The sequence below is a fragment of the Lepidochelys olivacea genome (genome assembly GCF_965140295.1).
Source record: "Lepidochelys olivacea isolate rLepOli2 genome assembly, chromosome: 1".
In the NCBI taxonomy this organism is placed as follows: domain Eukaryota; kingdom Metazoa; phylum Chordata; order Testudines; family Cheloniidae; genus Lepidochelys; species Lepidochelys olivacea.
Window position 1 is genome coordinate 199,678,359 of NC_140411.1, and position 12,726 is coordinate 199,691,084.

The 12,726-nt window shown below is 38.8% G+C and overlaps 2 protein-coding genes across 8 annotated transcripts in view; one reads left to right on the forward strand and one right to left on the reverse strand.

The window, feature by feature from the left end:
- ABI3BP (ABI family member 3 binding protein) overlaps window positions 1–2,324 on the forward strand; it is a 312,077-nt gene extending 309,753 nt beyond the window's left edge. The window contains exon 56 of the mRNA XM_084636731.1: window positions 953–2,324. Within this exon, the coding sequence (XP_084492857.1) occupies window positions 953–1,068 (116 nt within the window). The 3' untranslated portion in view covers window positions 1,069–2,324. The remainder of the gene's footprint in view (window positions 1–952) is intronic.
- Window positions 2,325–3,086: 762 nt separating this feature from the next.
- TFG (trafficking from ER to golgi regulator) overlaps window positions 3,087–12,726 on the reverse strand; it is a 33,590-nt gene continuing 23,950 nt past the window's right edge. For 6 of the 7 annotated variants that reach the window (XM_084635716.1, XM_084635715.1, XM_084635720.1 and 3 more), the window contains exons 7-9: window positions 12,437–12,577; window positions 6,746–6,835; window positions 3,087–3,862 (exon numbers count right to left, since the gene is read on the reverse strand). In XM_084635716.1, the coding sequence (XP_084491842.1) occupies window positions 3,504–3,862; window positions 6,746–6,835; window positions 12,437–12,577 (590 nt within the window). In that variant the 3' untranslated portion in view covers window positions 3,087–3,503. The remainder of the gene's footprint in view (window positions 3,863–6,745; window positions 6,836–12,436; window positions 12,578–12,726) is intronic. The other variant, XM_084635718.1, reaches the window with a different exon arrangement.

A 12,726-nucleotide genomic window follows, 5' to 3' on the forward strand; every position in this document is an offset into this window, starting at 1 on the left:
TTATAGGGCAGGGCAGCACAGCACCCCCTGCACATGGCTGCTGTATGCCTTGAGGGCTTCCCTATATCCAAAAGGGAGGGATGAGAGACATTCTTCCCTCCTCACCCATGCCCCCCACAAGCACTTTCAGTGGCAACATAGAGACAGCAAAAAGAAAAGGAGGACTTGTGGCACCTTAGAGACTAACCAATTTATTAGAGCATAAGCTTTCGTGAGCTACAGCTCACTTCCTCAGATGCATATCGTGGAAACTGCATCTGAGGAAGTGAGCTGTAGCTCACGAAAGCTTATGCTCTAATAAATTGGTTAGTCTCTAAGGTGCCACAAGTCCTCCTTTTCTTTTTGCGAATACAGACTAACACGGCTGTTACTCTGAAACATAGAGACAGAGAATTCTCCACTTCCTGCCTACTCTCCCTGCGTATTCTGGATAGGGAGGCCCCAGAGAAGACAAGCCTTGCCACCCCAACCACCTCTGAATGACCTCTTCTCCCCCGCAACTTGTCCAGAATGGATTATTATTATGTGCTGCTGGACAAACTATTGTCTCTTATTTGCTATGGTTTCAGAGTAACAGCCGTGTTAGTCTGTATTCGCAAAAAGAAAAGGAGTACTTGTGGCACCTTAGAGACTAACCAATTTATTTGAGCATGAGCTTTCGTGAGCTACAGCTCACTTCATCAGATGCATCCCATGAAGTGAGCTGTAGCTCACGAAAGCTCATGCTCAAATAAATTGGTTAGTCTCTAAGGTGTCACAAGTACTCCTTTTCTTTTATTTGCTACGGTATGTGTCTAAATTCAGCTTGCAGTATTCAGGCAGTTGGTAAGAGCTGAACTTTCCACTGAGCTTCTGAAGTCAGATAAACTCCCGATGAGAATCAAGAGCACCTTTGAAAGGTATTGTCTTTTTCTCCCCACCCTGTACTAAGCCTTTCCTCACTGTTTATCAGGCTTTTTCAGAGCAGTTCGCCAGGAACCTGTCAAGTTTGGAAAAATAGGTGGAGAGACCCATATTACCTACGTTCATTGGTACGAGTGTGGAACTTCAATACCTGGTAAATGGTAGCTGCTACATGAACTTAAAAATGAAAGAAGGTCTATCGCTACCCTGCCCCTACCCTGAACAAGTTCAGAGATGGAAATGTTTATGGTCTTCCTGTCATTTAAACATGTTTACCCATGTATAAAGTTTATAAAAGTCTAATGACAATACTGCATTAAGTGTGTTTCATAGCATAGACTGCTTACTATAGTTACTCCATTTTACCACAAAGCAAGATAAGCACGTCATAGGATAAAGTCTGGGGAAGCTGGCTCCCTATATTCTGGGTATCAAGGTACAGTTTATATGGTATTTTAAAAGATACAGTTTGTATATTATTTATCACAGTGTTGTAACAAATATTTTGAGGGAGTTATGGCAAAGTTGATCATGAAACTGCAGTATACATTTAATTTTAGATATTCACTGTTACTGAAGTATATAGTGTCCTATGCTACCTGTCAAGATAATTCTGTAAAGTCTCTGGCAATTTCTAATTTAAATATATGGGGAAAGCTCTCAAACTGACTTCTGTACTTTATACTCAGATTAAAGAGCTTTTCCCCTTACAGCTAAACAGACAATTTGTGCTCTTGCCAAAATTGGAAGAAAGCTTGTTGTATTTTAAATGCGTTAACCCCAAGAAAGCAATTTTAATGTTTAAAAAATGCAACCATAGTTTCAACTCTATGACAGAAGTGTAGATTCTGTCACCAAGAAACTCAATATGAGAAACCATGCCTGTTGATGTGGTTAAAATTATAGTCTGTGTCCCTAAACACAGTTGCTGAATAGTACTTTTACTTAATCCAGCTTTCAGGTGGGCACTGTGCATGGGGAACAGAAGTCAAATCTGCCTCTACTGCAGTGGGTTTTCTGAAGTATTGATGAACTACTTTGCAGGCCAAATGTATAGCACCACAGAATTTAATAAGGTGTAGGAGGATATGCTCACAATACCAGTCTTTACAGCATAATCAGGTTTGCTTTATTAAATAAAAAAAAGCTGTTTCACAGAATTGTTGTTGTGGGACAAGGGGAAAAGTAGAGTTATTTTTTTCAGAATTACTTTTACAGTAGTTCCATTAAAAACTACTTACCCTTTCTTCCCCTCCCAAAATGCTAGATGTTGTATTGCTTGAACATTTATGAACTAAATAAAGAGATGGGTTTTTTTTTTTAAGCAGGGTGTTTCTAATACAATGAATAAAGGTATGAACAGGAACACCAAAGAAATACGTCATGTGTAGAAAATGCCTTAAAAAGTACATTGCAGGTACACTGTACTCTAATAAAATGTTTTTTAATCATTTAAAGTTGTTTTATATAGATTGGTTTTCTACTCAAGTGTTGTATATTGAGACAAAATGGTGGGTGAAAGGTAGCACCAAACTGGCAGCCTTCTATCAATCAACAGAAGAGGATACATTACATGCGTCTCTCACCTACTCTGTCAATCCTTTTCTGAATGAACCATCACTATAGCAAGAAGAAAGTGAAGTATCAGGGTTTCTTGAAATATTTCCATTAGGTCTGCACAGCTCTTTAAACTCTTTTTCCTTGTAACTGATGCGCTACATACTTGCCTGTGCCTGTCAACCGAAGAATATTGGGTTTTGTTACAGGCATGACTTGTTTTTTTCTGGACTCAGAAGTTTGTAGAATTACTCTCTCCAAGTTGCTCTGGCTGGCAAAAGGTTTGTGGTTAAAAAAAATAATGTTTCCAGGCAAAACAAGGAATATAAACACCAAAACGTTTCTATCAAGTCAAAGTTTCCCCTGAATGACAGTTATGTCCCTCAACGTGAACTGTATTAACGCAGTGAAAACTAACATGATTTGGTAATCTGTGACAAGAGTTCGTCCTGAATATAACATGTGCAAAAGCGGTCTGCATTTGTAACACTTACCCGGTCTGTGTCGCAGGTAACTACGTTTTTAAAAAAAGATTATCCTTTCCCTTAAGGCCTGGCAAGAATAGTTTGTAGTCTGTCAGGTACGCATGTAAAAAGAAATGTGCTTAATAATTAAAGAACAAGTACTGGATTCAATATTTTTATTAGCTTTCAATGTGAATGTTACAGTTTATACATAATACCTAGTTTTAATTCCAGAGTGGGTCTAATTTAGTACATCATGTTATTAGTAAAAACAAGCCAGATAAGTGGGCTAAATTTCCAACTAGCATTTTAATTTCCTTCAGACAAGGCAAGCTAGAATGTCAATCACCTTACAAACATTTAGGAAGTGTTTCCAAAAACCCAAAATCTAAGTAGGAAGCAGATATAGTTTAAAGCAGGAAATAAGATTTATTTGGTCTTTTGTTCCAACAACACTGAACGAATGCTCTGACTTATCGTTTTGGAACATTAATACCAATTTTAAATATTGGAATCTGTTGGGATGTAGTAGTAAATAGCTGCTTGTATTTACCTGTGTCATTCAGCAGCTGAGCTTCCTTAGCGGTAACCAGGTCCTGGCTGAGTATAGCCCTGAGCAAAGGGAGGACGGTTACGTGCGTACGGGTTAGGCCCACCTGGAGGGGGAGTTATAGTACTTCCAGGGGGTGGTGTGAAACCTGGCCTTGGTTGATATGCGCCTGGCTGGCTTGGAGCCATTGCAGCTTGGGAAGCAGGGGCCACGTTATAATTAGCAGGCTGGGAGGCTTGTGTAGTATAGTTCTGTGGTGGGTAGGAGCTTGCCTGGTACTGCTGCTGAGGCTGAGCAGGAAAGCCAGGAGCTGGAGCCTGTGATGGCTGCTGACTGTATCCTTGGAACTGCTGTCCTTGTTGAGGAGCAGGCTGCTGGCTGTAGCCTGCTAGAAAGACAAAACAAACACAGCAATATATTTAGTTGAAAATAAAGCAGCATATTTACTTTGAGAAAGTGATTATTTCCTTATAAACAGAGATATCTGAGTGATCGCTAATAAGCACAATAAAGAACCTGGAGGGTTGAGATATGCAACGGACAGTGCACACAGCTGGATGGTAATGAACAGCAGTTTTTCTTGTCTGTCTGTGGTGTGCTAAAATAGAACACTCTCTAGTAATAGGAAAGAGTTTTTAATTCAGGGCAAAATAAAGCTTTCACATTTAGGCTGAAAGACACAACCCTGATTATAGGTTTTATAGTGATAATTATTCCTAAGGTTTCTATTTGAGAAACAAGAGGAGAATAGTATACAGACTCTGGGTTTTCACATTATGAAGGAATTTAAAGGGCTCAAATGTACACTGAAAGGCAACAGTTCATTTGGGACAGGTGCTTTAACTTTGTTTCATTCAGTAAGTAGATCGTATGTCAGTGCAGAATACTTGCACTGAATTCACACCTAAATTCATTGCCTAGTGTTTTGTTTGGTTCACAGCTTTTAGTATTCATAAGCTAAAAAAATGTGAAAGCACTTCTTAAGGTGCAACTGCTGCTGGCATCAGTTTACTATGTCCCAAATGTGATTTATGTAAAAGCAGCTTCCCTGGGAATTTCTCAGACGGGAGATATAAACAACAAAAATCCTGCTATAAAGTGATAGCTACTTTTATCTCTATCATGAAACACACCTGCAGCTACTTGCAATGAAATCTCTCCATTGACTGGAATCCTGTCAGCATTAAACACCAGATATAAGAATCATTAAAAAAGCACATCCCTGAAGATAGAAAATAAGGACTGAAGAATGCATTGGAGTAAATTTTGAACTCACCCTGATACTGGACTCAAAATTTACTCATGAAACAAACCTTTTAAAGGTTCCATTTTCATTGGCATGACCAAAAGTCAGCACTGTGCCAAGCCCATCTGCCAGAAGAGGCAAGTGGGAACTATACACCCACTCTTAGGGGAAGTGGTGCTTGAAAGGAGGTAGATGGAGGTCCAAGCAAGTCCAATCCCTTTGATGAGGATCAAGGAATGAAAGCTACAGAGGGAAAAGGTATAGATCTACCTTGACTACTATCTGTGAAGAGTTTATTTATGAGGAGCCCTACCTTGACAGATTAATCCAAGCTTGAAAATAAATCTCTTTAGAAAAATAGCTCATTGCAATTTGAGGTTTCCAATTTTTTGTTTTGTTTCACTGACACTTTTAGAAAGTTGTGGAGTTTGAGAAAGTAGAACTCCCACAATATGCCAAACCTTCATAGAAACTCTTCCAGTAGAATACCAGATGAATCTGCTATTGTATTATTATTAAGGATAAGTAAAACTAGCTTGGAAACTAGAAGAACCATTCAAATCTCAAGACTAGAAAGCATCAGACAGACCCTCCTACCTCTGCTGAAATTAGGTTTCAGGAGGTCTGACACTGTCTTCAAATCATGCATTTTGTAGTGGGGAGGAGGGGTCTGCACAGAGCAGTCAACCACAGCTTAGCAGAGTGCTGAGAGGTGGAAAAAGATGACACACTGAGAACAAACCTCCATGTTTGAAGTTTTCAAGGCTCGCTTACCAGTTATGCAAAGGATAAACAGTCTATTATTGAAAGTAATAGAAACTCTTCAAATTAGTGCACTTTGCTACACAAGTTTCTAGCTTCATCTATACATAAACAAACAATTCCTATTCCTTTGTAAGCGTTCTGCAAAGGTTTGCGTTTTTTGCGTGAGATAAAAACTTGGTATGTGATTAAACACTAAGGACACGTACACTGAATTTACACTGTGCCAATTTCCTGCAATGTAAGTTTAAAAACAACTGGCAGAGATGTTTATACTGATATTTGTCTATTGGCCTTTATTAAACTTTTTATAGGGTTACAGGATCAGAGCAGTGTCACTCTGCAGTATCTAAAAGGATGAATAAATACCTTTATTGATTACTGTCACAGTAACTAAATAGTTGAATAAACTGAATTATTACTAGGATCAATTATTAGATATTGTGCCATTTAAAAGGAAATTCAAAGTTCCCTTTTTCCATGTCTTTGAACTGAAAGTAACCCTAATATTTTTTCATTTGGAGGCCATGTAGAAGCCTAGCTTTTTCTTCAGTTTCATGCCCTCAATCATGTAGCACAAGGTCACAGCATTAAAGTGTTCTGCTGACAGAAAACAAAAAACAGTGATCGTTAAGTTCAAGTACTATTGACTTCTACAGTTTTTTTAAATCAGTCCCGGAAACTAGTTTCTTTTGGGTGACAGTTTAGATAAATACAGAAGAACTGCTACAATCCAGGGTTCACACCAAATGTAAAGGAATGGGAAAGCCTTACTTTGCATGCTGTATTTGATTTGCAAGGTATTGAGAGGTTGAGGCATTTTCTTGTACAATTTACTGGGTTCAATGGCATCAGAGTGGAGTACTTCATCTTTTTTTCAACAGAACTAAAAACACTGCCTTGAGACAGCTTCTTAACTCCTTACGATTCTCTTTCCATTTGTCTGCCTTTGTAACAAGGCATTCTGTTGGGTAACCCTGAAAAATCCTCTCTAGTTCAGAATCGAGTAGCATTGAATGTTAGGAAATCAAACATCAGGATAAACTTTACATATCTACAGTTAGTGCTAGGAGAACAGAAATACTGACAAATTAAGGAGCTGCTGACTGCCCTCTAATCCCACTGACGTCAATGGAAGTGACGGATGCTCAGCACCTTGCACTGCCACTCAAGTACAAAGTGAAATTAATACTTTGGCACTACGAAAAATTTAGTGATCATATTGCGTACCTACACAGAAATTTGAGAGCAGCAGCGGCTTACCTGGATACTGCACACCATATTGTTGCTGAGGCTGAACTTGTGGCTGCTGAGCAGGATAACCGGCCTGTTGGTACTGTTGATACATCTGGCCTATGAATTAAAAACACGTTTTTTAGTAAAGGAACACAGTACCTGAGGCCAAAACCTGACATCATACACAATGGTCTGGGGGCCAATGGTTAAGAAGCAATTTGGGTCTCAAAGAGCCCATCCTATAGCACATTTTTAAAAACACGGAATTACGACAAGAGATTGTAGAATGCTTCCGCATAAGGGTTAGTTACAAGGTTCCCTCTACCAGAAGGCACTTGTCTGTACAAGTCCCACAATATTGGTCTAAGTAGTAGTACATTTTATTTAATCTGCAAAGCCCAGTAAACACAAGCTTTTTCTTAACAGATTGTGGGTTTTGGAGGGGCTGTGATGCAACAAGTATCATGTGCCCTAATTAACCATGGTTTAGCTCAGGGCTAGTGATATTTTTATTGTTTATTAAAGGATCTTAATAAACGGGGCTTAAAAAAAAACAAGGGTGTTTTCCTCTTTAAATCTCCAATGACTGCCTGTTTATACCACAGTTCTAAAATATGTTCTACGGGCAGTTTTCTAAGGAGAATGGTACATTATTCACTCTAATCTCATATTCCAGACATCTTTTAGCATATTCGGCTTGCTATAAGCCAGGTTTTCCAAGAGGCCCAGGGTATACGCTTTTAAAGAAAGCTATACACATACGATGCGGAGTTCCATTTTAATATTTTTATTTGCTAAGTTCAGTGCTGTATTTCAGTTTTCTTAGGCTAACATTGCACATTAGTGTTTGCTTTCCTTTTTTTTTTAAATCTGCTATTGAACACTGAATCAGACTTTCCTTGGTCTGTGCCCTGTTGAGCTTGAGGGGTCTACTTTTCAATTCTCCTCCACTGTACAAATACTATGCAAAGTAAGAAGCCAAGGCGTGGCTGCGAAGCCTCATGTTTGGCTTAGCTTTGGCAGACATGCTGACAGCACTATGTCCACCACGTGTTAGTGTGCCATTTACTATTTCTGCTGCAAAAATCTGAGGGAAACTGAAAAAGCAGCAAAATTATTAATTTCTGTGCCTTCCGAGCTGCTCCCAGCTCCACTCAGGATTACATCAAGTAAGATAATACACATAGCAGGAGAAAAGACTCATAAGAGAAATGACAGAAGAATGTACTGGTCATCTTTTAAAAAGTGGATAGTAGAAAGACAGACCTTTAGAAACATGAGCACTGAGCCATAAGCCAAAGTAAAAAGCTCATCTAGGGAGGGAAGCTTGAGGAAGTGGTTCTGTCATGTTGTGGTAGTTGCCACTAGGAAGAAAGCTTCCATCTTCTTCTATGAGCAACATTCCCTCTTAGAGACCCTTAAAATACCTTCTAATTGGGAGCCCTCTCACTCATGAGGCCTCTCCCCCATCCCATTCTCCAAAAAGGCTCCTACACCAGTCATGTTGATGGGGAATGGGGAAAAATAGGTTAAACCTGTCATCAATCATTAGAAGTTACAACTGAGGAACTTAAAAGCATTTTTTCTTGTCTCAGTCCAAGAAACTTCAAAAAAAAATTTAGTTGGGAACAATAGGAGACATGTAAAAAGATAAGAATACTAACTAGGGTATTTGATGAAGGCACTGGAGAGAGAGAGAGACTGACTCACCTCTATCACCATTTCAGATCAAGCCCTAGATGTAATTATTGAAAGCCTTTCCTATCAGACTGCTGTTTGCTAGGCCACTTGAAGGAAGCTGGTTGTGTCTGTACAGTTACAAGTGACCATACCAGAAATGCAACCACTGGGAAAGCCACAAATTGAATGGACATGGAAAATAAGTTCTCGCCTCTAAAGTGGTCCCTCCAAGGTTGAGACACCTTGGTGAGAAGTATGAGGAGGCTTATCACCTGTTCTGTCAACAGAAAATGTACTGGATTAACAGGGATGGGACTCGAGAGGAATCAGCAAGGAGTATTTGACCTCAAGAAAAACTGCTGCATAAGAAGTATCTCTCTATGAAATTTGCTACTGGTGTCTTGTTTCTACAAATCACAAATGAAACTAGTAAGGTAAAGATCCTAGTGTGGGCATATAATTACTGAAGCTATAGGAACGTCCTACTATGACCAGCCTGAAAGCAAAGTGCACTGAATAATACAAAGCCAAGTGTTGCACAGCACAAATGAAAACACTAACAAGTTAAGCATTCTACAGTTTAACAGTTCCTGCATTTGTTACAGATTTTCTGAAGTTCAGAGACAGCTGTTTCATGTTACTTTAGACTAAACCTGGCACACGAATAATATCTTTATTGTATAGCACCTATCAGCCAGGAAGATCCTGAAGTGCTTTACAGACTTACGATCTATTAGTGCAGGATTCACTTTACTCACCACAGAAATGCTGCCACATCCACATAAACAGTGAGTTTAAATGAATCTTAGTTGAAATCAACAAAATGCTTAATGAAAATTTCCAGTAAGAAAATAAGGAATGACTAGAAATCAGTAACTCATAAATCATTCATGTCTCAGCACCCAAAAGAATCCTATGTTAGAGTCCATTTGATGTACAAGAATGACTAAACTACTTCAATATTTCAGGTACAGAGGACATGACAAATGTAGACTGATGAAACTGATGCAATTAAATGTGATAGAGCAATTCAGAGATATAACAACCAACCAACCAACAAGAGATGGTGGTTTAAACTGAAACAATGCTTCCAATTAGTCTACAACTGAAGCATTTAGTGCCCTGTTGTAGAAAAGAAGAACATAAACAAAAGGAAAAAATTCTTACTATGCTTAGTTGGAAAGAAACTGAATAATACAACACCACCCCCAATAAAAGTAACTCAGTTTTTGAAAGTAGAAAATATTCAAAGCTTCCACTCCCATCAATCTAACATTTATATTGGAAATAAAATAAATATGAGCAATAAAGCGAGTGACCATTATTTGCAAGTGGACAAGGCTCCTTCTTTATGCATCAAGGAATGAGCAACAGTACACACTAATATTTGTGATGACCAAAAGTGCAATAGCTGTGATCTCTAACCTCTTTCCAGTGACCAAACCAACTAAAATCCTATTTTGAAAATAAAATTATGTGAGGAAAATAAAATCACCTCCATTCAATGAAATAGGAGAATTTGGGAGAGGCAAGAAAGGACTTACAGAAAACTCCAGTTTTTTATTTTAACTCTTCTATATGTAATGAAATATAAATAGGTCTGTAAAAAAGATGTAAAAGATATATATGAGTAGTTTAACGAACACAAACCCTTGTATTGGTCTCCATTTAATTTTGGTAAATGATACCAAGAACGTGTGTTCCACATACTTCTAAACCATGCTACATTGTTTTAAAAGCTATTCTCACTGTGGACCAATTACCTTTCGTGGGAAAACCCAGGATTTGTGGTGCAGTTTTCATTGTGTTTTCTGCCTCTCTCCAACATGTCAGTGAGTGATTTTTCACTCACTTGACACGGGCAAATGACTCAACAGTTCCAGACCTGTATTAGCAGTTTAAAACCTTTACCTTGTTACTTAATTCTATTTTTAACAGTCAACATGTAAAAACCCACACCTTGTTTTTGTCCATTTGACTTCCTTTCCCACAGAACTGCTGACAAAATAAGTTGTTAGCAGCTCAAAGTTACAATGCTTACTTTTCAGTGACATTTTCTGGCTGCCAACAAAGACCTAAAATTGCTAGTGTCCAAAAGCATCTACAGCACAAGTCCCAGGAGCCAAAAGTGTTAAATAGGGAACACACTAAAAGTATTAAATGCAACTTACAGAATTATTTTACTTCCACTTAAGTTCTAAAGAATATATATAAAAAACTGAATCCAAGTCAGCAGCTCAACAAAGTGTTAATATTTGCTTAATATTAATAAACAGCATATATTAATATATTTTGTTACATTGTTTACAATCTGACACTTTGTAATTATATTATGAGCACTTGCCTCTTATCAGCCAATTTCAAGTTTACTGAGGTCTCTCAATGGTTCTACAGGTACCTTACATATTTGAGTCCTAAAATCTTCCTTGCTAGCCACATGATATTGGGTTACCTTCATCAACTTCTTTAGTATTCGATACACGCACCTGCTGAACACTGATCTGTAGATTGCAATATTCAGTACAGAAAGCAAAACAGGGATGCAATTCTGCCTCACAAGTTAAAAAAAAAAAAAATCAAATTAAGAATACACCTCTACCCCGATATAATGCAGTCCAATATAACCCAAATTTGGATATGATGTGGTAAAGCAGCAATCCGGGGAGCGGGGCTGCTTTACCTCGTTACAGCCGAATTCGTGTTACTGCAAGCGGTTCCTCTGCGCCCCCCCCGCCCCATTCCAGCTTGCCTCCGCCTCCTCCCACGAGCGCGCCCCGCCACTCCGCTTCTCCCCCCACCTCCCTGCGCCAAACAGCTGATTGGCACGGCAAGCTTGAAAGGGGGGTGGGGAGAGGAGCAGAGTGGTAGCGACGCGCTCAGGCGAGGAGGGGGGCGGAGTGGAGGCGGGCTGGGGCGGGGAGCAGCTCCCTCTCCCTACCCCGATATAATGCGGTCTCACCTATAAGACGGTAAGATTTTTTGGTTCCCGAGGACCGCATTATATTGGAGTAGAGGTGTACTAGAGAAAGATCTTTCAGCTGCACCTTAAAATTTAGTAGAGGTAGCACAGCGGGTCCTTCCTGAAATAGGATGTTATCCAAAGGGATGACATGCATGTTTGGCGTGTCAGTGTTTTTGCAAGTGACAACGTACAACAAAAAGAACTTGAATATAATGGAGACTTCAAGCACGTGAATATTAAGAAGTCAAATCACAAAAAGAAGGGCACATGTTACGAGGAAGGGCTTTGAATGCCAAAGCGTGAATCTTACATGGAATTTTTAAAGTAAGATCTAAGTAAGGCATTTGAAGAAAGTCAGCAAGAAAACAACAACTACGAACTGTCACAATGGCTACATGATTCTGAACCAGATTGGGAGAATTATTGGTAGGTATTATGAAGGCCATTACAATACTCTATCTGTGACAGAGCCATATAGTATTATACAGTGTATATTAGAGCATTAACAGCAGAGCTGGCCTGGATTTTTGAACAGGAGAGTAAATTGGTCTGTCATCTAAGGAACATGCACTAAATGACATAATTTGCACGTAGTGTATAATTGCTTACTTTATAGTATGCAGACCAGCACTTCTAACAGATTCCCCCGTATTTACTGTTAAAGTAAGTGACACATTACAGCACGTAAAATAATATGTACATGTTAGACTTTCAAACAGTTCTAATGTGACATCTGGAATGGCTAGCATTCCTGTCAATTTTTACAATGACATTTACATCTGCACTAATTTTACTACTAAAGTACTACAGTAATTTTTATTATTTTTCAGTACCATCTGGCTTTTAAGACAAAGCTACAGCACCATCTACTGTTTTAATATTGAATCTTTTATAAAATTTATTCTGATGGGGAGAATCGTGGCCTTTAGAATCTGATATTCCTTATAAGATTCCTAGTCATATATAGTATTAGATGTGCAATTTGAAGTTCTAACGTAACCTCTTAATGTAAAACGTGACAGTCCTCAATTATTGAAGTCTGACTGCAATTTTCATGACGAGAAGATACTGCTCACCTTCTATCTGACCAGTTGGTGGCTGAGTTCCTGCATATGCTGGCTGCTGTGGCTGAACCCCAGGTGGATGGGCTGCAGAAGAGGAGGAAGCAATGCTATCAGGTGTTCCTGAACGTTCTTCTACAGGGGCACTGGGTGGTCCTGGGGGAGCAAGAGAATATAGTAAGCATGGGAAATAAAAAAAGCAAAAAGATTTGATAACCTTAAACTTAACAATGTCTTTTCTGCATCAAATACTTTCCAGTTTTTCACAGCTTTACATTTAAAAAAGTTTAAAAACTCTACTTCAC